This window comes from Prunus mume, linkage group LG4 (genome assembly GCF_029339155.1).
Source record: "Prunus mume cultivar Tortuosa linkage group LG4, ASM2933915v1, whole genome shotgun sequence".
Taxonomy (NCBI): domain Eukaryota; kingdom Viridiplantae; phylum Streptophyta; class Magnoliopsida; order Rosales; family Rosaceae; genus Prunus; species Prunus mume.
The window spans coordinates 22,251,841-22,279,035 of record NC_142701.1 but is presented as its reverse complement, the minus strand read 5'-3'; the positions used below and the strand labels follow the sequence as shown (position 1 = coordinate 22,279,035).

The window sequence follows — 27,195 nt, the reverse complement described above, 5'->3', positions numbered from 1 at the left end:
TCTTAATCCAGTAGCCAAAAAAACAATAATCCACATAATCCAATATTTCAAATGAAATAAATAAATAAATCAACGATCGTGCAGAAACAATTTATCTGAGTCCTTAATTTCCAATTTTTTTCACCAAATATATTACGTTGTTGGATGAATTGATAAAGCATTTTGATGATGGGGCCAATAACTTAAAAAATGTTTGTATTCTTATTATTATTATTTTTTTCGAAAAACACGGTGTAAATTGAAAATGCGGTATAAATTTAGAGGGCAAATTACGAGTTTAACTTAAAAAAGTTTGTACCCTCCAATTCTAATTTTCTTTTTACCAAACATATAACGTTGTTGCACTGAATTTTTGAATTTTAGAACCGCGTAATCGAACATGATTTATCATATTTGATGAACGTTTCAAACAAGTCAAACAATCTAATAAGAAACATGAACTCTTTTTATGGTAAAAAAGAAATAGGAACTCGGATCAGATAGACTAGAGATGGAAAAATAAAAACATAAAACTACCAAAAAGCTGGAAAAAAGAATGAGGACTGGAGAAAGCCCATTAGCCCACCCCATAAGCCCGCTTTAGCTACACCTTAGCCCACCTCCGCCAGACTTAGCACGAAATAAAACAGCACAGCTCCAGTCTTCCCTTCCTAATTTTCTCCCTTCTTCTTCTTCTTCTTCTTCAGTCGAGTGGAGGGAACGTCGTCACTGAGTCAGTCAATATTGCCGTCAGTAAGTCATCTTTCTTTTCCCTCGAATTTTCAGTCGATTTGTTTGTTTTCTTTTATTACTGAGTCTTTTTTTCTATAATTAAAATGATTGGGTTGTGATCGATATGAGTTGTAGTTGCTCTTATCTTAATGGAATGATTTTTGTCTCTGATTGTGAACCAGCAAAAGAAAATCTTGAGAACCCAGTAAAGTGCGGTAGTTTTCCTTCTGCTATGCTCACACCTCACATTGTATATAAAACTTGTCATAACTATAATAGCAGATGCTGATACATAGTTCCAGATTAATGATTTCATTTGATATATTTGTCATCTGTGCTTGAGATAGTTCTGAATTTACTGGTTAGTCTTCTTTTTGAGAGCCACAAACACCTATCTTGCACACATTACAATAGCTATGCCTAATTTTGGAAATTTTCACAGACAAACCAGATCATGTGACATTCAATAGCTACACCTATCTTGCACACATTACTATAAAAATAGGAAACCAATATAATTGATCCAACATCAAAGACAAACCAGATCATGTGACATTCAAAATTAACATAACAAAATAAATAAAACAAAACTTTCCTGAAACATTTGGGTTTTTCAGCCCAAGGATTATTGGGCATCTTGTAGCTAACAACTTGGGCTGGGACTTGGGTTCAAAATTCAAATTTTAAATTAAGAAAAAGCCGAAGATGAAGAGCGAGATAAAAAGATTACAATTCATTTGGGGGCAAATTGGGGCGGTTAGGGCTTTTCTTTTTTCTTCACAATTGCTGCTTGCTTGGTCAGTTGTCACTGTCGTCGCCTAGCCCTCTCTTCAGCCCCAAATACTCTTTCTATGAAGCTTTGACCATTTTTCTCTTCTGAGCTCAGACCCCTTGAGACACAAGGGTAGGGGGTCCCGGAGCAAAAGAAGGTAACTTTTTCGCTTCTCCAATTCTTGCTTGTTACTTTTGTTGTCAAATTTGATGAGATCTATGCTTGGTTATTTTCACTGAGTACGTAAATCCAGTCCAGTTTTGAATTTATTTCAAATATAATTTTTGTTTCATAATTTTGCTATTATGATTTTGTGTATAGCGGCAAGCTTGCGGCTCTAGCAAGATTGTCAATTGAGTTAGTTTTTGTTTATTTGTGTGTTGGAAGAGTATTGTCAATAACAAATGGAAATTCTTAGTTGACAGAATGTTTAATTTAAATGGTTTGTGCGGGAAAATGAAAGAGAAATTGATGTCGGTGTTGGAATTGTTTACCTGAAAAAGTCAAACTAGTGATCTTTTTGCATCTTCCTATTTTGTGTTCCATGTATCCAAACGCAATATGCCACAATCATGTTTTTGAATTTGGAGTAGATGGAGGTCATTTTTCCATTGTTTTGTACAAATGATAGAATTATTGGAAGCTTCGAGAGGCCTAACAGTCTTCCTAGCATTGTAGGATATCTTCTGAATATAATTTATGGTTTCTTTCTTTGTGTTTACTCTCTGCTGTTTTAATCCTGGGAAGACTTAGGTGTAAATTGAAAGTACAGTACAAATTTAGAGGTCAAATTACCAGTATAGCATAAAAAAGTTTATATCCATAATTTATAATTTTCTTTTTACCAAACATAATACGTTGTTGCACTGAAACTACCAAAAAGCTGGAAAAAATAATGAAGACTGGAGAAAGCCCATTAGCCCACCCCAAAAGCCCGCTTTAGCTACGCCATTAGCCCACCTCCGCCAGACTTAGCACGAAAGAAAACAGCACAGCTCCTCTCGTCCCTCCTTAATTTTCTCCCTTCTTCTTCTTCTTCTTCAGTCGAGTGGAGGGAACGTCGTCACTGAGTCAGTCAATATCGCCGTCGGTAACTCATCTTTCTTTTCCCTCGAATTTTCAGTCGATTTGTTTGTTTTCTATTATTACTGAGTCTTCTTTTCCATAATTGAAATGATTGGGTTGTGATCGATATGAGTTGTAGTTGCTCTTATCTTAATGGAATCATATTTGTCTCAGATTGTGAACCAGCAAAAGAAAATCTTGAGAACCCAGTAAAGTGCGGTAATTTTCCTTGTGCTATGCTCGCACTTCACATTGTATATAAAACTTGTCATAACTATAATAGCAGATGCTGATACATAGTTCCAGATTAATGATTTCATTTGATATATTTGTCATCTGTGCTTGAGATAGTTTTGAATTTGTTGGTTAGTCTTCTTTTTGAGAGCCACAAACACCTATCTTGCACACATTACAATAGCTATGCCTAATTTTGGAAATTTTCACAGATGGGGGAGCTGGCAAGTCAGAAACATGTTCAGTTCATTGTATCAGTCGAAAAGGTCTGACTTCAATTCGAATCCATTTGTTATGCTTTTGCTTTATACCTAATTGTAATAAGATGGTGATACTGTGCTCAGAAGAAGGATTCTTTTGAGTCAGTGGTGATGGAGCATATAAGAATGAATGGGGCATACTGGGGTTTGACTGCTCTTGATCTTCTTGGGAAGCTGCACGTCGTGGATGTCGAGGAGGTTGTTTCCTGGGTCCTCCAGTGCCAACATGACTCAGGTTTGTACTTTGCGTAAATTCTTAGCCAGCCCAACATCACTAAACTGTTATTTTGATCTTCATTGTTTGTATGGTGATTTTGAGTTGTAGAGAGAATGATGATACAGCTTTGTTTATGCAGGTGGGTTTGGTGGTAACATTGGGCATGACCCACATGTACTATATACCTTAAGTGCTGTGCAGGTTTTGGCCTTGTTCAACAAGCTTGATGTTCTGGATATTGAAAAGGTTGCAAGTTGTATCCTTTAGCATATCTTTTTGTAAATTGAAATAAATCTTTACCACTTACATATATTTTTTCCATCGGTTAATGGCATTCAAAATAATTGTTATGCCTTGTGTTGAGAGGCTGCTTATAGCTTCCTAAAATGAGATGTAAACAGAGACAGGCACCTACAAAATTAGACAAATAAATATGTAAAGAAGATTGAATTTAACAAAATTGGTGCAACTTAATATAAAACTCAGATGTGGCTGGGCTGCAGAATGAAGATGGATCATTTTCAGGGGACATGTGGGGTGAAATTGATACACGGTAGTCTTTTTTAATTTCCTCTACTTTTGGAATTTTATGATTTGTTGAAGTTGCCATCTCTTTATGTAGAACATGAACAAGTAACAAATTCTTTGCTGTTTCTTATAAAAGAAATTAACAAAACAGTAACACTTTCTTTTGATTTAGGTTTTCTTATATTGCTATCTCTTGTCTCTCATTACTACATCGTTTGGATAAAATCAATGTGGAGAAAGCTGTGAACTTCATTTTAAGTTGTAAGAATCATGATGGCGGATTTGGATGCATACCTGGTGCAGAGTCTCATGCAGGTCAAAGTAAGTTATTTACCCTATAGTGTCTCTAGGATGTTTACTTTCTGATTAGTGCTTAATAAATCAGTTTTGTTATACGTCCATTTTTAGACTTTTTTCCCCCCTGTATTTTGCTTGTTAAACGAACTCTGTATAGGTTTTATTCAGAGAATCATGTTTGCTTCAGATTCAGTTGTATTTTGATGGAAACTCAATATATCATCGAAGATGTTTCCTTTTTGTCCATTCAACGGATGTTAGCAAGTTACTCTTGCATTTTACATCACCTAGTTAAGTTTTAAGCTAAGGCTGTCATTATTTTTTTCTTTTTCACTCAAGTTTTTAGCTAAGGTCATGTGACACATCTCTTTTTACATCATTCCAACTGCCAAATCTAGTGAAGTATCCTTAATCTTGCTTAATCCACATGCGTGATCCAGAAATGGCATAATTCGTTGTATTATCTGTATGTCAAAATTAGACTAAAAACTACAGCTTTACTCTGCACATTGTGACTGCAGTTTTCTGTTGTGTGGGTGCTCTTGCCATCACGGGGTCACTACATCATATTGACAAGGACCTTCTTGGATGGTGGCTATGTGAGCGGCAAGATAACAAAACTGGAGGTCTTAATGGTCGACCAGAGAAACTTCCTGATGTAGGGTTTTTTTTCTTTGAAATTGAAAATGAATTTGTTTCTGTTAACATTCTTGGACTCTTTCTTATGGCATTATTTGTTCATTTCAGGTCTGCTACTCATGGTGGGCTCTTTCTAGTTTGATCATGATTGACAGAGTTCATTGGATCAATAAAGACAAGCTTATCAAGTTCATTTTAGACTGCCAGGTTACATTTACCTAACGAGCTATTTGTACATTTGGATTATCCTTTAGGAGTGGACATTCTCCCTGTTTTCGTATTTCCTGAGTGAAATTCCAATCTTGTAACTATGGATTTATCTGAGATGCTTTGGCTAATTATTGAAAATTGCAGGACATTGAAAATGGAGGAATTTCTGACAGACCAGATGATGCTGTAGATGTTTACCACACTTACTTTGGTGTAGCTGGTATAATTGCTTTGCCTCTGCTTTGTTTGTTTTCCAAATTTCTTCACATAATAATTTGGCATGTTGAAACCTTTCTGGTTAGAGCTTCTGAGTTTCCATCTTGGTTCACAAGGGTAGCTAGTACCTGCTTATGAACCGCATATATTGCGAAAATGTTTATATAAGATGATTTGAGTTCTTCGTGTAATTTTCTCTCTACAGTACTCATCACATTACATCTAAAGTTGATGTTTATTGATGCAGGACTCTCCCTTCTGGAATATCCAGGGTTGAAAGCCATAGATCCAGCATACGCTTTGCCGGTTGATGTTGTAAATAGGATTATTTTAGACAGATAAAGGCTTTGTTTGCAACACTCTGATTTGGTTGAGCTTGCTGCAATTTGACACTTTTGTGGTTCTCTAATAGGTCACAACTCTCAACACCTTACTGATATGTAGAATATACGTTTTTCACTTTGGATGATCCATAGACATTCCAGTGGTAGTTGGATGAAATGAGTAAATTAAGTTCACAGCTGTAGCGTGTAGCAGCCACCACCCTACTCCATGAATGATGGATCTCATTTATGAAGTGTGTTTCGGAGTGTGGGGATTGAACTCTGTCTGGACTTAGAAAATTGTGGTCCCTGTTCTTCAACATTCGATGTCATCCAATTCCAAGTTTCCTTTTCTACTTGGTTTCTTTGTAGAAAATAGGTAGATTTGATGACTGAACTTTGATACATATCATGATACATTTTCGTCTAATCTAATTGAAACTTCGTAACATTGGCATACATACATATATGCCATCAAATCAATCAAGGGAAGAGGCCCTACTATCTTTATTAGCATGTCAGATTATTTGTCATCTCCCATCTTCGGATATTCGATTTGGAGCGGCTTATGAAACCCACATTTGATCAATGGTTGGAAATCATCTATCTACGCACATTTGATCTATGATCATACATTATCTAGTCACCTAGAAATTCACCACAAAAATGATCCGAATCACATAAAACAAGTATCACATCGCATCTCAGTCACGAAATGGTAAATAACAAGAGCCAAAATGTCTTTAATTGCATCCAGGTTGTGTTGCCACTTGCAATTTGCAAACAATATGATTATGAGAGAGAGAGAGAGAGAGAGAGAGAGAGAGCTAAGCTAATGTTTGTTTGCATGTGACCTTGCGTGACAAGATTCACGATTTGAGCATCAAATTCTTCAACGTGCATGATACATATTACATATATATTATAAAGTATACTATCACGTGTGAGTTTGTGGGATCGATTTGGCTCTTCCATTTGGCTCTTTTCATTTCATTGGAGATTTCCAATGAAAACAGCCGTCACCTCCACCCAATCCCATCCCCTTCACCCAATCCCATCCCAGCCGACCTCAGTATTTCAAACACAATTCACGTGCCCACTCTGCCTCCTCCCTCATTCCTGTGGAAGCTAGACTCAGAGAAGCCTCAGATTCTAATCAATCAACGAGACACACGTCAGCATTCCTCAAACATTAGCCTTACGTGTACGGATGTGATTGCCAGAACTTTAGGCCAAGTGGGGGTTGGATTGGGATTTAACATAATAAAATAGGGCAAGTTGGGGTTGGGTTGGGTTGGGTTGGGATTGAATACAATAAAATAGGGTATTTGTTGGAAAAAGGAAAAAAAGAGTGAGAGTTTTGAGAGTGTGTGTGGGATTAAAAGGCGTCATGACCGAAAAGACATGTTCATGCCAACATGCGTGCACTCTACCTCCCTCTGTCCTTGTTTAATCTGACACGTGATTTTAAATATTTCACTGTTTCATTTTATTTTATTTATTCATTTTCTATGTTAAGAAATTTGAATTCCCAGCAAGCAGGAGTGAATCCTGAATTCCCACTTAAATTGAGCGCAACCCAAATTACAATTTGATGTGAATCAATGTGGGCACAAATAAATTGGGAGCTTTGGTGAAATTGTACACTTACAACTGCTTTCCCAGTAATGGTCATGTTGCCTCATAAGCCTATAGATATGATGGATCATATAGGCCTGGAACCCCCTTTCTTTGCAAGAAACCATCAATGCAATTACACTTGCTCTCACCTACTATATTTTTGCATAATTCATTTACTAAAAAAATAAAGAAGAATACGTTGTTATCACTCGTTATCGAATTTTAAGAATTCCTCACTTCTCTCGTTCAAAACCGTGCATAAGCTTTCATCTTGCACGAATCCTAAGTGATAAAAGAACGAAGAACTAATTTTTTTCTTTTTTATGATTACCTTTCTCGTGTACGTATAAGATTGAATCCATTCAATTACTAATCGCTAACTTTTCAAGAATCCATAATTAATTCTTATCACAAATGTAACATCTTCATCACTCGTGTCAATCGAACCTAACACCTTCTTTAACCATGTCAAGACAAATCTCGCTGCACCAAATGCAATAATTTCTTATAGAAATCCTGATTTTTTTCAACTCATTATTATTGCCAAAGAAGTACAAAATTCTTTACCATTTTCTTTTATTTTTTGGGTGGTGAATTCTTTGGTCCCAGTCCCATCCAATTGAACGCTGCGGGCCAGCGGCCCTGCCAAGTAATTCAACGGCTGTGTTGTACAATGTCTACAAAATATCTCTTGCCATGTGGATCTATGCCATTGGATGATCATAAGCTTTTTCTTTTTCTTTTTTCTATTATCAGAAGCTTTTTCTAAGGCTGTAGGCCAATATCCTAAAGCATAATTGCAATCATTTGTTTTTATATAATATACTAGCCTCTTCTGCAAGTGCTTCTGCATTTGTGATAGGTTTTTTTTTAAAAAAAAAGTTTAAATTTATTTTAGAATTAAAGAAGATAATTGGTAGTTGTGTTTCATAAAAATAAAATATATTATCTGATTTAGTGTAAATTTATCATATTATCCTCTGATATTTTGAATATTTTATATATTTTGCTGTATATATATAGATTATACGATGAACAAATACACTGTTACATTGTAAAAGGTTGATTTTATTTTGTACACCAGATACAGTAATAAATAAACTGAACAAAAAAATAGAATACTATATTTAATTTAATATATATATCAATGGTGGACAGCTTCTCTTGCCTCAACCAATCCATAACAGGGATTTATAAAAAACAAAATTATATTCCACATCAATATATATTTAATTGAGTCAACTACTACTCATTTAATCAAATCCGACATTGCTTTTCCATGATGTGGAATACAAATGCTGCCAATGTTTCAAGGTAGGGGTAAAAAAGGCAGCCCATACTTAAGGACAATCGAATTGCATTTTGGTTTACGAATACTAATTAGCCATTTATATTGGCGTATCAGCTTCTCAAGTTGTTAAGTACTTATAACCATAACGCGACATATTTGTATTGGTATAACCCGAATTCTCCATTTAGAGAATGGATTTAGATTATAGGTAAACTTGTTCGTTTAGGTTAGTACAATTCATGTATGTCAAGCTTTGCACAATAAAAAAAATAGAAGATAAATGGATTTCAACTCATTCCTTCCATGTAATCATTTTCATACTATATTACCTCCCGTCTAATGCGGTTCTTATCTTTATAGCAAATTCAGGCTTATTCTCAAATCTAAATCATTTCTTTTAAATCCCTCCACTTAAACCGGGCCTAACTTTATATTGAATTCGAATCATGTCATATCTTGCATCAAATTATCACCCATGATCTCATTTTAAATGTCCGTACACAATAATGTTCTGACTAAAATAAAAAATAATAATGATAAAAATTCTCCAAAATATGGCCCCCATCCCAAGAACCCAGAAAACAAAGGTTTTATTGCCATTATAGCATTGCATAGTGCGATTGTACTGAGCTGGCACTGTCATTACTCAAAGCAAAACAAAAAACAAAGATAAAGTGATGCTGAGGAAAAAAAAACCTGCTCCATTCCTCTGCTTTTCCTCCAATACCACCAAGTGATGCTTCATTGACAGCTGGCCTCGTCAGTGAACCAGCTGGAGTTTCCTACGTGTCGTGGCCTCATTGGAAGATCTGTACCCCGCTTTAGGGCATGGACATGTCGTACCGAAGGGCAGTAGTGCCCCTCCAGAGCCTCACAGCTTTGGCCAGCTAATCAGTGGGAGGGCCTCACAGAGAACAGAGTAACGGCTACATTTTTAATCTCTTGAGGTGTATTTATCGAAATTTGAAATCATACGTGGCTGGTGACTGGAATTGAGTGACGTGGACAGTGAAATTGGTGAAGGGGCTTGTGAGAGAAGCCAATTCAAACGGGCTATAAAAGGCAGTGTTTTTCGTGTTTCTCTCCAGACTCGGGACTGAGAGCATTTCAGAGTTGAAGAAGAAGAAAGCTTCATTGTCTCTCTCTCTTTCTCTAATATCTTCTTCTTCTTCCATGGCAGTTTCAGCTTTTAAAATTATGTCTCTGTTTCTGTGTGTGTTTGTGGGTTTTGCATTGGTGGGTCTGGTTAGCTCAGCTAAGTTTGATGAGCTTTTCCAGCCTACCTGGGCTTTCGATCATTTCACCCATGAAGGAGAGCTCGTTCACATGAAACTTGACAACTTCTCTGGTATATACCATTTTCTTTAGAAAATCAATCTCTACCTCTAATGGTTTCTTTAGAGTTTTTGAAGCAGAGCATCAAGCTCTGTTTTTTACCCAAAAAAAGCTCTGTTATTTTGGTTCATTATGCAGAACAAAAATGGTTGTTTTCTTGAATAATGCTTGCTCCTCCTGCTGCTTGACTAATATGATGGTGGGTTTGAAATTTCAGGAGCTGGGTTTCAGTCCAAGAACAAGTATTTGTTTGGCAAAGTAAGCCTTCAGATTAAGCTTGTAGAGGGTGACTCTGCTGGAACAGTTACTGCTTTCTATGTGAGTAAACACTACTACCAGTGTGTTTTTCAGAACAAAAAGCAATTCTTTTTTGCTTTATTCCATTATTTTCTGATATATTCTGCTTTAAAAAATATTAATTTTTGGAAGTTGAAAACAGCTCAGCTTGTTGTGGTGGATCGATTTGACGTACTATTTCTTTAGACTAGGCTTTATTTGACCCATCATTGCGCTACTACTGATACTACCAGTAGCTCTTTACCTGCTCTGTTTACTCTCTTGAAGTTTTTATTTTTGCTAATCCTGATTTGATTATTAATTTGTTCTAATCTTATCACTAATTGTTTTCTCCTTGCTTAATCCATTTGATAATCAAATCCATATATAGAAAATCTTGTGACTTTGAATTGGCTTTTATGGAACCAACTACCATGTATCAGACTCTGACACTGAAATTCAATTCCCCTTTACTCATTCATATGCACTGACTGATATTAATATCATGTCTTATGGGTGATGTGATTTTTTATCTAATTCTTCAATCTGTTTTCCTTTTCTTGATTTGTTTGTGTAGATGTCATCGGACGGCCCATCTCACAATGAGTTTGACTTTGAGTTCCTGGGCAACACCACAGGCGAACCTTACTCAGTGCAGACCAACATTTATGTGAATGGTGTCGGCAACAGGGAGCAAAGATTGAACCTTTGGTTCGACCCCACCACGGAGTTCCACTCCTACTCTATCTTCTGGAACCAGCGCCAAGTAGTGTAAGCACTTAACCTTCTCTCGTCACATTTTCTGTGTACATATGCATACATGGTGATAGTGAGCTCGTCTCCATGCACTTAAGTTTGACTTTCCCCTTCCAAATATTAGATTAGTTAGACAAGTTTAAAATATCACGTGTATAATAAATAAAGATTTGTGTGTACATGTGTGATAAGTGGTCATTAGTAATTACGATTTCAATGGAGCAGAGGCATCCTGCAGTTCATATTCCAAAAGCCAGCTGCCAGTGTCATGAAGGCAGCGTGTGTCTAAAGATCAGTCTCTGTCTAAATATAAAGTTGAAAAACAAAAACAACAAAAACCATGGAAAAGGGAACGAATCTTGCATGATGTCTGTAGGGTCGTCTGCTCTGTTTTGGGCCACTGGGCAAGCAATGGCTTTGGCATTTTGCCATATGCCGTACTGCATCATGTCTTATATGTGAGGTAGTATTGTAAGAGTTTGACAGAGACCCCATTGGGTTAAAAAATAAAAAATCTGATATTCTTCTCAGAGTTCTCATCTTGATGTCGGTAAAAGTGAAAAATTATATCTTAATAAAAAAGGGCCTATAATTCTTTCTTCTGGTGGGTTCCTTGTGTTGAAAATAAGTTTTTATTTAAGGGGCTCGTAGGGTTTAGACTATTTTTACTTTTGCACTCAAGGTTTTATGTTGGATTGACTTATGTATTCTTCAATTGTTGGTTTTGTTCAGGTTTCTAGTGGATGAGACACCAATTAGAGTCCACACCAACATGGAAAACAAAGGGGTGCCCTTCCCCAAGGACCAAGCTATGGGAGTGTACAGTTCAATATGGAATGCAGATGACTGGGCCACACAAGGTGGTAGGGTCAAGACAGATTGGTCCCATGCACCCTTCATTGCAACCTACAAGGGCTTTGAAATCAATGCCTGTGAGTGCCCAGTCTCTCTTGCAGCAGCAGATAACGCAAAGAAGTGCAGCAGCAGTGGAGATCAGAAGTATTGGTGGGATGAGCCTACATTGTCAGCCCTCAATCTCCACCAGAACCACCAGCTCGTGTGGGTTAAGGCTCACCACATGTTCTATGACTACTGCACTGATTCTGCTAGGTTTCCAGTGACACCTCTTGAGTGTGTTCATCACCGCCACTAGGGTTCATGGCCTTGGGAACATTGAAGGAGAAAAAAAGAACTTTGTATAAAAGAAAGGGCGAAAAAAGGAGGGGGATTAAAAAGCTACAAACATGTGCTCCATGTTTTTTTTAATCTTTGTTCGTTTCTTTTGTTCTGTTTGGTCTCAGGTTGTATGATAGGCGTGGTAATTTCAATGTGAAATATGAATTTTCTTTTTTCCTTAAATTTTTACTTGTGTGATACTGGGACTTACTGCTCACTACCAAACATCGTACAAAATCGCTAGCTTGCATGCGTTCACAGTTTCCTGGTATAATTTTTAGGTCACGGGGAGAACAATCATGGTTGATGGTAGTAGGTAGGGAATGGGAAAAAGTTATGCGACAGGGAAGGAAAATGCCTGAAAGAAACAAATAGTGGACCCCAAATTTGGGATGTCATTTTTTCGTAGTGGGCCAGCCTCTTCAGTCAGTCCTCAAGGCAAGTGGTGAAAGGCAATGAAAGTGAAACAAGGCAAGGCTTGGCTTTTTAACAAGCCGAGTGGTTAAGTGTTTCATATCAATGAATAAGTTCATATTGGAAATGGAAATCGAACTTAGAATCTCGAATGTATGAATCATTAAAGTTATAAATTCATTTTGCATGAAATCACACTTGTTATTATGGGCCAAAACATTTGGCGGTCATGATTAAAGAGAAGTTAATAAAGAACCGAAAGTCATTGGCCATGTGAATGTGTGATGGCATTATTGGTTTGGTTTCTTCTCCCTTGTAAAAGGGTCATTCTTTGTGCCTTGGTTTTTTCAAAGTGATATGACAATGCTTGACATGCATTTTAGACAATCTGTGTTGGGAAGAAATCAAATTAAGCAAGGAAGGTCACAAGAATACAGTTTGAAAGCTTCTCTTTAACTTTTCTCGTGAATTCAAGCTTTCTTCTTTCAAGGGTTGAAAGACTGTTGTTTCCTAACTCTTCCTATACTGCTGGGCCAGAGCTTTCTTATTACCTCTGCCACAAACACGTGAAACTTGTGTAGAAATTAAAACCTAGCATTATGGACTAGCTTGCATGATTGAGTTAAGTAGCACCTTGTTTAGATGGGGGACCAATAATTTAAATTTGAGGATCATATAGGTTCCTTTCTCTTCAGGATAACCTAGCTACTGTAACTTGGGATAACTTTGCTGGTTTTTGGTGGATTCATGACATAATCCAAAGCTCCTAGGTCCCATACAAAAGATAGGACATGAAAGGGGGTTGGAAGAAGGTGATGGTTTTCCACTCAGATGAATTAATCTGGTCCAGAGTAAATAATGGAAAAACACAAAAGCTGAAAGGAGCCATTTCACAAGAATCAAATCAAATGACTTACTTACCGAGGAGAAAAACTTGTGTGGAACAGAGATATATTTGTTTTGTTATCTTTAATCAATCATAACTTTTCCACTTGACCGGAGATAGCAAAAGAATACTATGTTCCGTTGCACATAAATTTTTCTGTTTGAGGAGCGTCCTCTGCTGTAGATGGGTTAAATATAACAGTAACTCTGCTTTCTGTCGTGTTTTCTTTTTGGTTAAACACAAAGCTTGACTGATTTAACATGTATTCTTTTTCTTTTCTATTGCTATGATGAGATGGAGCTACCACTCATTTAAGAGATACAAGATGAGGTGGTAGATCAGGAAATAATAAAGGCAATAATTAATTCTCAGAGTAAAACACATCAGGCCCCATTAACACCCACCAATCTTTTTTATGGGTGGAAAAGCTTTGAATTTGATCATTGAGGACAAAAAACAAGTGAAGCATCAAGATCTAGAGAAGACAATGATGGTGGTTGATAGGCATCAAATTTGAGTTCATCATGTACTGAAGGGGCTCATGGCACTGATGAAAGTGGGAGACAGAGCTAAATGTAAAATAAGCTTAAAGTGGTTTTGTCAACTTGTTGAACAGAAAATGAACATTATACATATATATATATATATATATATATATATAGAAGCATACATTATAAGATGCTTTAAGAGAATATTATATGTAATTAGAGGCGACAAGAACAGACAAAGGGGCTCATATTAATCCCAACAAGTAGAAATCAACCATGTTTTGCTTTGGCATGGAAGAGCTGCTATTGATCATTAATGGAACCACACACAAAAAATGTTGATCACATGTCATGGCAGAGAATCCAAAGGAACAAGAAACCAAGATTCTAGCAATGATATTAGAGAAACACTTTCATAATTAATAGAAATGAATTTTGAGACACTGAATTATATTTTATTAAAGTTATATCAAATTTGGAATAATTCAAAAACAGATACAAGATAGCTGATATAGGCTTAGCCAAGTTGATTAGAGCTAATGTCTCCTCACTTTGCACGAGATCGAATCCCCCTCCCCGTAGTTTAGATTAAATTAAAGTAGATCATCGTTTGTATAAAAAAAAAAACAGATATAAATAAGTTACAAAATAAGTACGTATAGAGCTAAAACCCTAGACTATAAAAATAGGAAACCAATATAATTGATCCAACATCAAAGACAAACCAGATCATGTGACATTCAAAATTAACATAACAAAATAAATAAAACAAAACTTTCCTGAAACATTTGGGTTTTTCAGCCCAAGGATTATTGGGCATCTTGTAGCTAACAACTTGGGCTGGGACTTGGGTTCAAAATTCAAATTTTAAATTAAGAAAAAGCCGAAGATGGAGAGCGAGATAAAAAGATTACAATTCATTTGGGGGCAAATTGGGGCGGTTAGGGCTTTTCTTTTTTCTTCACAATTACTGCTTGGTCAGTTGTCACTGTCGTCGCCTAGCCCTCTCTTCAGCCCCAAATACTCTTTCTATGAAGCTTTGACCATTTTTCTCTTCTGAGCTCAGACCCCTTGAGACACAAGGGTAGGGGGTCCCGGAGCAAAAGAAGGTAACTTTTTCCTTCTCCAATTCTTGCTTGTTACTTTTGTTGTCAAATTTGATGAGATCTATGCTTGGTTATTTTCACTGAGTACGTAAATCCAGTCCAGTTTTGAATTTATTTCAAATATAATTTTTGTTTCATAATTTTGCTATTATGATTTTGTGTATAGCGGCAAGCTTGCGGCTCTAGCAAGATTGTCAATTGAGTTAGTTTTTGTTTATTTGTGTGTTGGAAGAGTATTGTCAATAACAAATGGAAATTCTTAGTTGACAGAATGTTTAATTTAAATGGTTTGTGCGGGAAAATGAAAGAGAAATTGATGTCGGTGTTGGAATTGTTTGCCTGAAAAAGTCAAACTAGTGATCTTTTTGCATCTTCCTATTTTGTGTTCCATGTATCCAAACGCAATATGCCACAATCATGTTTTTGAATTTGGAGTAGATGGAGGTCATTTTTCCATTGTTTTGTACAAATGATGGAATTATTGGAAGCTTCGAGAGGCCTAACAGTCTTCCTAGCATTGTAGGATCTCTTCTGAATATAATTTATGGTTTCTTTCTTTGTGTTTACTCTCTGCTGTTTTAATCCTGGGAAGACTTAGGTTTAGTGTCTGTATACTGAATGAGTAATTAAAGGATATGTGGTTGCATTTTATGTTGGCGGTTTTGCGTGCCCGTATGTTGGTTTGATTATGGGCATTGCGCTAGGTGGTGTTTCGAGGTGTTGCTTTTTCTTTAGTTTTCTCTAAGGTTGGCGTAGCTGAAGCAAATTTGGCCAGTAATTAAGTGTCGCTTTTGAAATAAAGATTATCTCTAAAGACAAAGCCTTCTTTCTAATATTGGCAGGTGGCTCATTGTATTTCCTGTTCAGTACAAAAGTTAACTGCATGACCAAGTTGGTCAAAACAGATCCGAGACAGGATGGATCTAATCCTGTGGCTGAGACTCTTGCGAAGTGGAAAGCATATAACGACCATCTGGATTCGTGCAACGATGAAAGTAAACCAATTCGTAGAGTACCAGCCAAGGGATCAAAGAAGGGATGCATGAAGGGTAAAGGTGGGCCTGAGAACTCTCGTTGTAACTACAGAGGTGTTAGGCAGAGGACATGGGGCAAGTGGGTTGCAGAAATTCGGGCACCAAACAGGGGCAGTAGGCTCTGGCTGGGTACTTTCCCAACTGCAATTGAAGCTGCACTTGCTTATGATGAAGCTGCAAGGGCCATGTATGGTTCTGCCGCGCGCCTTAACTTTCCTAATATATCAATTTCCAGTTTGTCAAAGGATCCTTCTTCTAGGGCAACTCTTTCAGCGCCTTCCTTGTTAGCAACCTCTGCAGGTTCAGAATCCTCAGGAAGATCAGACCACTCGGAGGAGTGTGCTGCTCAGGGAAAGGTGAATTATCTTTCCCCTAATGTAGAGAATGAGGATACGACGATGAATCAAGATCAAACGAATGAGGATGGAGAAGATGAATGAAGAGTCAGTCTCTGACCTTCTCGGGCATTATGATGTACATTTTTAGTATACATACTTGGGTTGGGTGATGGTGGAGGGTGGATTTTCATATTGTACGTGGGAGATGACAGGAATTTTGATAACTGTAATTGGGAGACAAGCAATTTTTAAATTTTTAGTTTCAATTCTCATTTGGAGTATAGAGCTTCTTACCTTTCCCAGGGCTAATAAAAGCAAAGGAGAAGAGGAAAAAAATTAGAAATTAAATAAAAGCCAAGGCTAATGCTTTCCCAACAAGAAAAGGAAAAATAAAAAATAAAAAAAATAAAGGCTAATAATGGTTTTAAATGTAATTTTGTTAGTGGGTTGTCCTGAAGTCCATAGGAATCCTACTATCAAAAGCAAAGGAGTACATGTTAAAGGCGGTAAATCTCTCAAGCGAAATCTATATAAACCGCAAACCAAACCCGACTTCAAGAGCAAAACCAAAACCCCCCCACAAAACCCTGGAAATCCCAAACCGGCATTAAAGCTCCAGAAAACTTCTTCACGCAGAAACACAGTGCTCGTGAAGATTTTCCCACACCTTAATATTTGGTTCACAATTCGATTTGGTTTCTTCCTCTGTTTCGCAGTAGTATGCAGAGCAACGGCGAAATTGCGCCACCTGGCACCGTCGCATCGTCTGTTCTTCCACCGCCGATGGCGGAGCCCGCCCTCTTTGAGAGGGCTCGGACATGGCAGAAGCTCGAATCGAAGCGGTACGGCACTAAGCGAAAGTTCGGCTTTGTCGAGGCGGAGAAGGAGGACATGCCTGCGGAACACGCGAGGAAGGTGCTTAGAGATCACGGGGACATGTCGTCGAAGAGATTTAAACATGATAAGCGAGTGTACTTGGGAGCGCTTAAGTTTGTTCCTCATGCTGTCTACAAGCTGCTCGAGAATATGCCAATGCCATGGGAGCAGACCAGTGAAGTTAAGGTTTTGTACCATGTAAGTGGAGCAATAACTTTCGTGAACGAAGTGCCGTTGGTTGTCGAGCCGATATATTTGGCTCAGTGGGGGACAATGTGGATTATGATGAGGAGGGAGAAGAGGGATCGTCGGCAATTCAAGAGAATGCGGTTTCCACCATTCGATGACGAGGAGCCTCCGTTAGACTATGCTGATAATCTGTTGGAAATTGTTGATCTGCCGGAGCCAATTCAACTGGAGTTGGATGAAGAAGAAGACTCTGCTGTGTGTTCTTGGTTTTATGACCATAAGCCTCTGGTGAAGACAAAGCTCATCAACGGTCCAAGTTATCGCAGGTGGTATCTCTCGCTTCCGATTATGGAAACGCTTCACCGGTTTGCAGGGCAGGTACTTTCCGATTTGGTTGACCGCAATTATTTTTACTTGTTTGATAGGGAGTCTTTTTTAACTGCCAAAGCTCTTAATATGTGTATACCAGGTGGACCCAAGTTTGAACCTTTGTATAGGGGCATGGAGAAAGGGGATGAGGACTGGAATGAGTTTAATGACATAAACAAACTCATTATCCGGTCGCCTCTCCGAACTGAGTACAGAATCGCATTCCCTCATCTCTACAACAATAGACCTAGGAAGGTAAAGCTTTCTGTTTATCGTACTCCCATGGTTATGTACATAAAAACTGAGGATCCTGATATACCTGCGTTTTGTTATGATCCACTGATACACCCAATACTGAGCACTAACACAAAGAAAACTTATGATGATGATGAGGAGGAGGAAGATGATGGTTTTGTTTTGCCGAAAGGGTTGGAACCGTTTTTGAATGATACTCAGCTTTATACTGACACCACAGCTGCAGGAATTTCCTTGCTGTTTGCCCCACGCCCTTTCAACATGAGATCTGGTCGGACGAGACGGGCAGAGGATATACCTCTTGTGTCTGAATGGTATAAAGAGCACTGCCCTCCCTCGTATCCAGTTAAAGTTCGGGTCAGCTATCAGAAATTGTTGAAAAGTTTTGTGTTGAATGAGCTGCATCATAGACCACCCAAGGCTCATAAGAAGACGCATCTGTTTAGATCTCTTAAAGGTACCAAATTTTTCCAAACTACAGAACTTGATTGGGTTGAAGCGGGTCTTCAAGTCTGTAAGCAGGGATATAACATGCTAAATCTATTGATCCATAGGAAGAATTTGAATTACCTTCACCTTGATTATAATTTTAATCTGAAGCCTGTGAAAACCTTGACAACAAAAGAGCGTAAGAAATCTCGGTTTGGTAATGCTTTTCATCTCTGTCGTGAAATCTTGCGGTTGACAAAGCTTGTAGTTGATGCCCATGTCCAGTTCCGTTTGGGTAATGTTGATGCCTTCCAATTGGCTGACGGCCTGCAGTACATATTTTCCCATGTTGGTCAGTTGACTGGCATGTACCGTTACAAGTACAGGTTGATGCGGCAGATTAGAATGTCCAAAGATTTGAAGCACTTGATTTACTACCGGTTCAATACTGGGCCAGTAGGGAGAGGACCCGGATGTGGCTTCTGGGCACCAATGTGGAGGGTGTGGTTGTTCTTCCTTCGTGGCATAGTACCTCTTCTGGAAAGGTGGTTGGGAAATTTACTTGCCCGACAATTTGAAGGGCGCCATTCAAAAGGAGTGGCAAAGACTGTAACTAAGCAGCGTGTCGAAAGCCATTTTGACTTGGAGCTTCGAGCTGCTGTCATGCATGATGTTCTTGATGCCATGCCAGAGGGCATCAAGCAAAATAAGGCCAAGGCTATATTGCAGCATCTCAGTGAGGCATGGCGTTGTTGGAAGGCAAATATTCCTTGGAAGGTTCCTGGTTTGCCAGTTCCCATAGAGAATATGATTCTTCGTTATGTCAAGTCAAAGGCCGATTGGTGGACAAATGTTGCTCATTATAATCGTGAACGTATAAGAAGAGGCGCTACAGTGGATAAGACAGTTTGTCTGAAAAATCTTGGGAGATTGACTCGCCTTTGGCTAAAGGCAGAGCAGGAACGACAACACAATTATCTGAAAGATGGTCCGTATATTACACCAGAAGAGGGAGTTGCAATGTACACGACAACTGCACATTGGTTGGAGTCAAGAAAGTTCATCCACATTAAGTTCCCCCCTTTGTCATACAAGCACGATACAAAGCTACTTATCCTTGCTCTCGAGAGGTTGAAGGAATCTTACGCTGTGGCTGTAAGATTGAACCAGCATCAAAGAGAGGAACTGGGTCTCATTGAACAAGCCTATGATAACCCACATGAAGCTTTGTCACGAATAAAGCGCCACTTGCTCAGTCAGCGTTCCTTCAAAGAAGTTGGCATACAGTTCATGAATTTGTACAGCGTTCTCATACCAGTTTATGAGATTGATCCTCTTGAGAAGATTACAGATGCATATCTTGATCAATATTTATGGTATGAGGCTGACAAAAGGCATCTCTTCCCAAACTGGATCAAGCCTGCAGATTCAGAGCCACCCCCACTGTTGGTTTATAAATGGTGTCAGGGAATAAACAATTTACAGAGTATATGGGACACAAGTGAGGGGCAGTGTGTGGTGATGCTTCAGACTAGGTTTGAGAAGTTCTTTGAAAAGATTGACTTGACAATGCTAAATCGGCTTCTAGGTCTGATTCTTGACAGGTATCTTGCTGATTATATCACTGCGAAAAACAATGTGTTATTGTGTTACAAAGATATGAATCATACAAATTCTTATGGTCTTATACGTGGTCTTCAGTTTGCATCATTTGTGGTGCAATATTACGGGCTTGTTGTGGATCTGTTACTTCTTGGATTGACTCGTGCCAGTGAGATTGCGGGTCCACAGCAGATGCCAAATGAGTTCACTACTTATCAGAACACAAAGGTTGAGACTCGGCATCCTATCAGGCTGTACTCTCGATATATAGACAGGGTGGATATGCTGTTCTGCTTCACTCACGAGGAGGCTAGAGACCTTATCCAGAGATATCTGACTGAGCATCCAGATCCCAATAATGAAAATATGGTTGGATATAATAATAAGAAGTGCTGGCCAAGAGATGCCAGAATGAGGCTCATGAAACATGATGTAAATCTTGGGAGGAGCGTTTTCTGGGATATGAAGAACCGTCTTCCTCGAAGTGTCACAACTTTGGAGTGGGAAAACAGCTTTGTTTCTGTTTACAGCAAGGATAATCCAAATTTGCTCTTCAGTTTGTGCGGGTTTGAAATTAGGATACTTCCCAAGATAAGAATGAGTCAGGAAGCATTTAGCAGCACGAGAGATGGAGTTTGGAATTTGCAGAATGAGCAGACAAAGGAGAGGACTGCAGTTGCTTTCTTACGAGTTGATGATGAACAGATGAAGGTGTTTGAGAATCGTGTGAGGCAGATCCTTATGTCCTCAGGGTCCACAACATTCACAAAAGTAGTCAACAAATGGAATACAGCCCTTATCGGTCTTATGACTTACTTCCGTGAAGCAACTGTGCATACACAAGAGCTGTTGGATTTGCTGGTGAAATGTGAAAATAAAATTCAGACTCGTATTAAGATTGGATTGAATTCGAAAATGCCGAGCAGGTTTCCACCTGTCATCTTTTACACGCCAAAAGAAATTGGAGGTCTTGGCATGTTATCTATGGGTCACATACTGATTCCACAAAGTGACCTCAGATACAGACAGCAGACAGATTTTGGTGTGACGCACTTTAGGAGTGGAATGAGTCATGATGAGGACCAGCTGATTCCAAATCTTTACCGTTACATACAGCCATGGGAGAGTGAATTTATAGATTCACAGCGTGTTTGGGCAGAATATGCAATGAAAAGGCAGGAAGCTCAGGCACAAAATCGGCGTCTAACCCTTGAAGATTTGGAAGATTCATGGGATAGGGGAGTACCTCGCATAAATACTTTGTTCCAGAAGGACCGTCACACTTTAGCTTATGACAAAGGGTGGAGAGTTCGCACAGAGTTTAAGCAGTACCAGGTCTTGAAGCAGAATCCGTTCTGGTGGACACACCAGAGGCATGATGGAAAATTGTGGAACTTGAACAACTATAGAACCGATGTTATCCAAGCTCTTGGAGGTGTTGAGGGAATACTTGAGCACACCTTATTCAAAGGAACATACTTCCCTACTTGGGAGGGTCTTTTTTGGGAGAAGGCATCTGGCTTTGAGGAATCTATGAAGTTTAAGAAGTTAACCAATGCACAAAGATCTGGGCTCAACCAAATCCCCAATCGTAGGTTCACCCTTTGGTGGTCGCCAACCATAAATCGGGCCAATGTATATGTGGGTTTCCAAGTGCAGCTAGATCTGACAGGAATTTTTATGCATGGGAAGATCCCAACCTTGAAGATATCATTGATTCAGATATTTCGAGCCCACTTGTGGCAGAAGATTCATGAAAGTGTTGTCATGGATCTCTGTCAGGCTTTGGATCAGGAGCTGGATGCTTTGGAAATTGAAACTGTGCAGAAGGAAACTATACATCCGAGGAAAAGTTACAAAATGAACAGCTCCTGTGCTGACATTCTTCTCTTTGCTGCCCATAGATGGGCAATGTCAAAACCTAGTCTTGTGGCTGAAACAAAGGATGTGTTCGATCAGAAAGCAAGCAATAAGTACTGGATAGATGTACAACTCCGTTGGGGAGACTATGATTCTCATGACATTGAACGTTACACTCGAGCCAAGTTTATGGATTACACAACTGACAACATGTCTATTTATCCTTCTCCCACAGGGGTGGTGATTGGTATTGATTTGGCTTATAACTTACATTCTGCGTTTGGTAACTGGTTTGCTGGGTCAAAACCACTACTTCAACAGGCAATGAACAAGATCATGAAGTCAAATCCAGCTTTGTATGTCTTGAGGGAGCGGATAAGGAAAGGATTGCAGTTGTATTCATCTGAGCCTACGGAACCCTATTTATCTTCCCAAAACTATGGGGAGATCTTCAGCAATCAACTTATTTGGTTTGTTGATGACACTAATGTGTATCGTGTTACAATCCATAAAACATATGAAGGAAATGTGACTACGAAACCCATCAATGGTGCTATTTTCATATTCAATCCAAGGACTGGGCAGCTATTCTTGAAGGTCATTCACACAAGTGTGTGGGCAGGGCAGAAGCGACTTGGTCAGTTGGCTAAGTGGAAAACCGCAGAAGAAGTTGCTGCGCTTGTGCGTTCTCTACCTGTTGAAGAACAGCCAAAGCAAATTATTGTCACTCGTAAGGGAATGCTGGACCCGTTGGAGGTTCACTTACTGGATTTCCCCAACATAGTCATAAAAGGAAGTGAACTGCAACTTCCTTTCCAGGCTTGCTTGAAGAATGTGAAATTTAATGATCCGGTAGTAAAGGCCACTGAGCCGCAGATGGTTCTTTTCAACATTTATGATGATTGGTTGAAGAGTATTTTATCATGCACTGCATTCTCCCGGCTCATTCTGATCCTTCGCGCACTACATGTGAACAGTGTTAAGGCGAATATGTTGTTGAAGCCTGACAGAACAGTAATCACTGAGCCACACCACATCTGGCCTTCTCTTTCTGATGATCAATGGATGAAGGTCGAGGTTGCTCTAAGAGATGTCATACTATCAGATTATGCAACAAAGAACAATGTGAATACATCGGCCCTGACACAGTCTGAGATTCGTGATATCATACTTGGAGCTGAGATTACCCCACCTTCTCAACAGAGGCAACAGATTGCAGAAATTGAGAAACAGGCTAAAGAAGCAAGTCAGCTGACAGCAGTCGCGACAAGGACTACAAATGTGCATGGTGATGAACTTATTGTCACCACTACGAGTCCTTATGAGCAAAAAGCATCTGGGTCCAAAACTGATTGGCGTGAGAGAGCAAAGTCTGCTGCAAATCTGTTCTTGCGAGTCAATCATTTATACGTGAATTCGGAAGAGATAAAGGAAACGGGTTACACTTATATTATTCCGAAGAACATCTTGAAAAAGTTTATCGGCATTGCAGATCTGAGGACGCAAATTGCTGGTTACTTATACGGTGTAAGCCCTCCTGACAACCCTCAGGTCAAGGAAGTTTGCTGCATTGTCATGCCACCTCAGAAGGGAACCAGCCAGCAGGTTTATCTCTCATCAGTTCTTCCTAAGAATGATTTCCTCAATGATTTGGAGCCTTTGGGATGGATGCACACGCAGCCAAATGAGCATCCGCAGCTTTCTCATCATGATGTCATATCTCATGCGAAGATGTTAGACAGCAACACGCAATGGAATTTGGAGAAGTGCATCATTTTAACCTGCAGTTTCACTCCAGGTTCCTGCTCGTTAACTGCATATAAACTCACTCCACCTGGTTATAAATGGGGACGTCAAGTCAATAGACAAGGCAGCGAAGGTGATATAACTCCACAGGGATACCTTCCAACTCATTATGAGAAGGTTCAGATGCTTCTCAGCGACAAATTTCTTGGTTTCTTCATGATACCAGATATTGGTTCATGGAACTACAATTTCATGGGGACGAAGCTTACGTCTGGTATGAAGTATGACATCAAGCTTGGGATACCCAAGGAGTATTATGACCAGGACCACCGGCCCACCCATTTCCTGCAGTTCAGCAACTTGGAGGAGGGTGACAGAGAAGTCGTTCGGGACGATAACTTCGCATAAATATTTTTTTTCTGGAATGCAAGGCCCAAGGTGTACAAGGTTATGTTTTTCCAATCACCATACTCATCATTCTTGTCATAATCACTGTCTGTAGAATAGAAAGTTTAGTATTTTACTGGATAGCGTAAGTAGCCCATTTGAATCTATTTGTTTTGTTCATATGTTTGTTGTCTTCCTTACGAGTTTATGTTTTCTAAACTAGTTTACATATGCTTCGTCATTAGTTGCTAACGTGCATATATTTAAAGCGTAAATAGCTGAATAATCAAACTGCCAATTTCTAACCTTTTGAGAATATCTTAATCCCCCCAGAATTTGGATAAGATAGTATGCCATTTAGTCAAGGACAAAGGTATCGTAGATATTTTGGACACAAATCTGCAGACAAATTTGGTGCATCCATGATGCCAGGAGGCAAACATGGGGTTCGAATTTAAGGACATGAGAGGCATAGCTCAACTGAAAAACAGAGGCCACACAGGTCATGGGCACAACCTAAGCTCTATATCTCGACCTTTGGAAACTTAAGAGAGTTTTACAAGTCACATATATATTATAAAGACATGAGTGATCCTAGGCTATCAATAAGGAACAGGATTATAGGCCACACAAATTCGCATTCAGTTCCAATAAAACATTCATAATACATACCCTACAATTATACCATTCTTATCCTTGCGTAGTTGCAGTTCAAGATATTACAAATTCACATGAAAAAGAATCCTCCTCATCAACCATGTGTTTGAGAGAGAGAGAGAGAGAGAGAGAGAGAGTCAACTAGTGTAGCAGACACACGTGTCATTGGCTTTTCATGGGATATCTAAAGTGCAAAAGTCTGTGAGGCATCTCTTTAGGCTTTTGAGCTCTTTGGACTCTGGCCAGTTTGGTGGAGACAGTTCACACCTCACACAGTTTGCTTTTACCCCCCACGACGATGGTTCGTTTTGGTAAATCTAAATCTAGCCAGCAGCTCATTAGCTAAAAGCCATCTAAAACAACCCACCATTGCTCAATAAAGTCAAAATCCTTAGATCAGTAAAGTCTTAATTATCACTTATCTGAGCATCTACAACTGTCCATAATGTATATTATTTGTTCCTTAATTACCATGACAGAGTAATCTTTTATTCTTTTTCTTTGGGATGACATAATGCAATGCCATCCTTTTTAATTTGTCAGCTTGCTCTTTAATTATAGGGGTTGACCGTTGACCAAAGTTCACCTAACCAAGTCACATGAGTGTTAGGGTAAAGGAAGCATGAAAAAAAGGCAGGCAAAAAGGAAAAAAACAAAACGAAAGAAGGTTGTTGGTTCATAAGATTATGAGTTCATATCATGAAGTGTCAAGACTGAAGAGCCCAACTGCTATTTTTCCAGCTGTAACACCAGCTGTGCCCTATTGATCCCAAACTAAAAGGGGGAATAAGAAAAGATAAAAAAAAGAAGAGACCCTCTAACCACTCTTAAATCACTTGCAAATTGAGCCTCCAAGGAGCTGGCCTGAAAGCAATGAAATCAAAATCAATAAAACCGGAGAAAGCGACACCGTTTCGTGACTGCGACCACTCTCTTCCCTGGACCCGTAAGGCTTTATGAAACTGCCAATATGGACTAAAACGGAGAATCATCCGTGTTTACCATAAGCAGTGAAAATGCAGAATAGTATACGTAGAGCGCGTGATTAAAAACAAATGTCCTATACATGTGAAGAGCTAGTATATTTTGAATACGAACGATATCATAAGAATGTAAAATCGAACATAAAATCTTGGAAAATATGATTTTCGAGAAAAGCTGAAAAATTATAAATTCCTCCAAATTAATTTTGTAACACTCCTTTCTTCTGCATGACATATGATATGGTGGTATATCAAATGCTCAGGGCCCGTTTGGTAATGTTTTTAGAAAGTATTTTAGAGAAAAATGAAAACGCATTGAAGATGCGTCTGTAGATTAATTAGAAAACATTTGAAAACAAAACAATGAAAACGTGTCTGATAATACAATGTGAAATAATAATATGTGAGTTATTTTTATGAAAACGTTTCTCATGAGAATGAAAACAACTTTTTTCATTTTTCTACAACACATGAACTTGTTTTCATTTTATGAATATTCTCAGTATTTTCTATTTTTGGGCCATCATATCATATGTCATGGAAATGAAAACAACCCCTTAAAACATTACCAAACAGGCCCTTAATAGTTTTGAGAGAAAACCCTCCTTCCATATTGTTTTGGGAAGTTTCTTCCCAAAGCGAAAAGTCCTCCCATGCCCATTTCTTTCCTTTTCCTTTATTTGTTTCCAGCTTTTTGTCCTCCAAAACAATCACTACACATCTCGAGCCCTGAAGTGCGCGGCACAGTGTATCCAGTTGTAGTTGCATGTCGTTTTGTACTTCCACAGATGTCTCTTTCTAACGCTTTCACCTGCCTGCCTGCCGCCTATTCTCTTCCGCGTATCAAAACTTTCCCGGATCCCAACTTCCTCTCTACTCCACCACACCACAATAAAACTTTTACCACACATGGGGCCCACTACCCAACAACAACCTCCTCCCCTGATCGACTGAGCTTCAAACCACACGTCCATCCCTACGCATCCATCTAAGCCATCCGTTCCTCTCTATATAAACCCCCCAACCCAACCTCATTCCAATCTCAATCTCCCCAAAACCCAACCAAAGAAAGAAACAATATTCTAGCAAGTCTTCTAGCAATAGCCTCATATTCTAAACCCAATGGCTAGACTTGGTCTGATTTGCTTAGTTCTAGCTGGGTTCATGGTGCTTCAAGCCACCATGGCTGATAAATCCCAGGATTTGGAGCTGAATCCATTTGAGGAGGTGAAGTTCCAAGATGGGGTTTTTGTCAGAGAAGCAGAACACTCTGTTTCTGTTGCTGCAGAGCCATCATCTGAGAGTATGCAGGAAGCCCAAGGGGCTGAAGCTCCAACTAGCAGGCGTTTGGGACCAGGAAAGCATCACTCCTCTGATAAGTCTATGGCTGGAGGAGGTGTCATTATTGGTGGCCTCGTCACTACCATTTTTGCAGCTGTTTTCTGCTACATCAGGGTTACTAGAAGAAGGGGCGGTGTTAAATGAGTGTAAAGGAATGATTTTGATCAACACAGATACAAAATGATATCAGAATTAGATGATTTATTGTAGTCAGAGATTTATCTTATTATTATTATGAATATTAGTGAGTGTGAATATTAGATTGAGATTTCTTTGAAGAATATGCTTTATTTTTGTGCATTTCAGTGC

The 27,195-nt window shown here is 38.9% G+C and overlaps 3 protein-coding genes and 1 pseudogene across 17 annotated transcripts; all 4 read left to right on the top strand.

Annotated features, from left to right (window-relative positions):
* Window positions 1–615: 615 nt before the first annotated feature.
* LOC103329428 (geranylgeranyl transferase type-2 subunit beta 1-like) lies at window positions 616–5,828 on the top strand. 12 transcript variants are annotated; one of them, XM_089051069.1, is made up of 13 exons: window positions 616–732; window positions 1,514–1,640; window positions 2,528–2,573; window positions 2,723–2,767; window positions 2,995–3,048; window positions 3,127–3,277; window positions 3,399–3,515; window positions 3,746–3,812; window positions 3,960–4,108; window positions 4,606–4,742; window positions 4,832–4,930; window positions 5,078–5,153; window positions 5,397–5,828. In XM_089051069.1, exons 5-13 carry the CDS (start codon window positions 2,995–2,997, stop codon window positions 5,489–5,491), a joined length of 945 nt encoding a protein of 314 aa, XP_088907195.1. In that variant the 5' UTR covers window positions 616–732; window positions 1,514–1,640; window positions 2,528–2,573; window positions 2,723–2,767; the 3' UTR covers window positions 5,492–5,828. The 12 variants fall into 12 exon arrangements, with proteins under 12 accessions (XP_088907195.1, XP_088907193.1, XP_088907196.1 ...); XM_089051067.1 differs by having other exon boundaries at window positions 2,367–2,573; XM_089051070.1 differs by lacking the exon at window positions 2,528–2,573.
* A 3,549-nt stretch (window positions 5,829–9,377) lies between these two features.
* On the top strand, window positions 9,378–12,109 carry XTH9 (xyloglucan endotransglucosylase/hydrolase 9). Its single transcript, XM_008231898.2, has 4 exons — window positions 9,378–9,731; window positions 9,936–10,036; window positions 10,572–10,765; window positions 11,483–12,109. The coding sequence occupies exons 1-4, from the start codon at window positions 9,557–9,559 to the stop codon at window positions 11,901–11,903; spliced, it is 891 nt and encodes a 296-aa protein (XP_008230120.2). The 5' UTR covers window positions 9,378–9,556; the 3' UTR covers window positions 11,904–12,109.
* A 3,594-nt stretch (window positions 12,110–15,703) lies between these two features.
* Window positions 15,704–16,473, top strand: LOC103329426 (putative dehydration-responsive element-binding protein 2H). The gene has a single exon (XM_008231897.3). It carries the CDS (start codon window positions 15,704–15,706, stop codon window positions 16,292–16,294), a length of 591 nt encoding a protein of 196 aa, XP_008230119.2. The 3' UTR covers window positions 16,295–16,473.
* A 151-nt stretch (window positions 16,474–16,624) lies between these two features.
* On the top strand, window positions 16,625–24,087 carry LOC103329425 (pre-mRNA-processing-splicing factor 8A pseudogene; annotated as a pseudogene). Of its 3 annotated transcripts, none has more exons than XR_016126359.1 (2): window positions 17,496–17,635; window positions 17,727–24,087. The product of XR_016126359.1 is annotated as a pre-mRNA-processing-splicing factor 8A pseudogene, transcript variant X2 (transcript). The 3 variants fall into 3 exon arrangements; XR_016126360.1 differs by lacking the exon at window positions 17,496–17,635 and having other exon boundaries at window positions 17,767–17,881; window positions 18,102–24,087; XR_001677654.2 differs by having other exon boundaries at window positions 16,625–24,087.
* Window positions 24,088–27,195: the final 3,108 nt, after the last annotated feature.

What these genes read in the sequence shown, in the direction of transcription:
- XTH9 (XM_008231898.2), top strand. Translation starts at nt 9,557, where the DNA reads ATGGCAGTTTCAGCTTTTAAAATTATGTCTCTGTTTCTGTGTGTGTTT. An exon ending in GAAACTTGACAACTTCTCTG is followed by an intron (nt 9,732 to 9,935) that starts GTATATACCATT and finishes TTGAAATTTCAG; the next exon opens with GAGCTGGGTTTCAGTCCAAG. An exon ending in TGGAACCAGCGCCAAGTAGT is followed by an intron (nt 10,766 to 11,482) that starts GTAAGCACTTAA and finishes GGTTTTGTTCAG; the next exon opens with GTTTCTAGTGGATGAGACAC.
- LOC103329426 (XM_008231897.3), top strand. Translation starts at nt 15,704, where the DNA reads ATGACCAAGTTGGTCAAAACAGATCCGAGACAGGATGGATCTAATCCT.
- LOC103329428 (XM_089051070.1), top strand. Translation starts at nt 2,995, where the DNA reads ATGGGGGAGCTGGCAAGTCAGAAACATGTTCAGTTCATTGTATCAGTC. An exon ending in CCAGTGCCAACATGACTCAG is followed by an intron (nt 3,278 to 3,398) that starts GTTTGTACTTTG and finishes TTGTTTATGCAG; the next exon opens with GTGGGTTTGGTGGTAACATT. An exon ending in TATTGAAAAGGTTGCAAGTT is followed by an intron (nt 3,516 to 3,745) that starts GTATCCTTTAGC and finishes TATAAAACTCAG; the next exon opens with ATGTGGCTGGGCTGCAGAAT.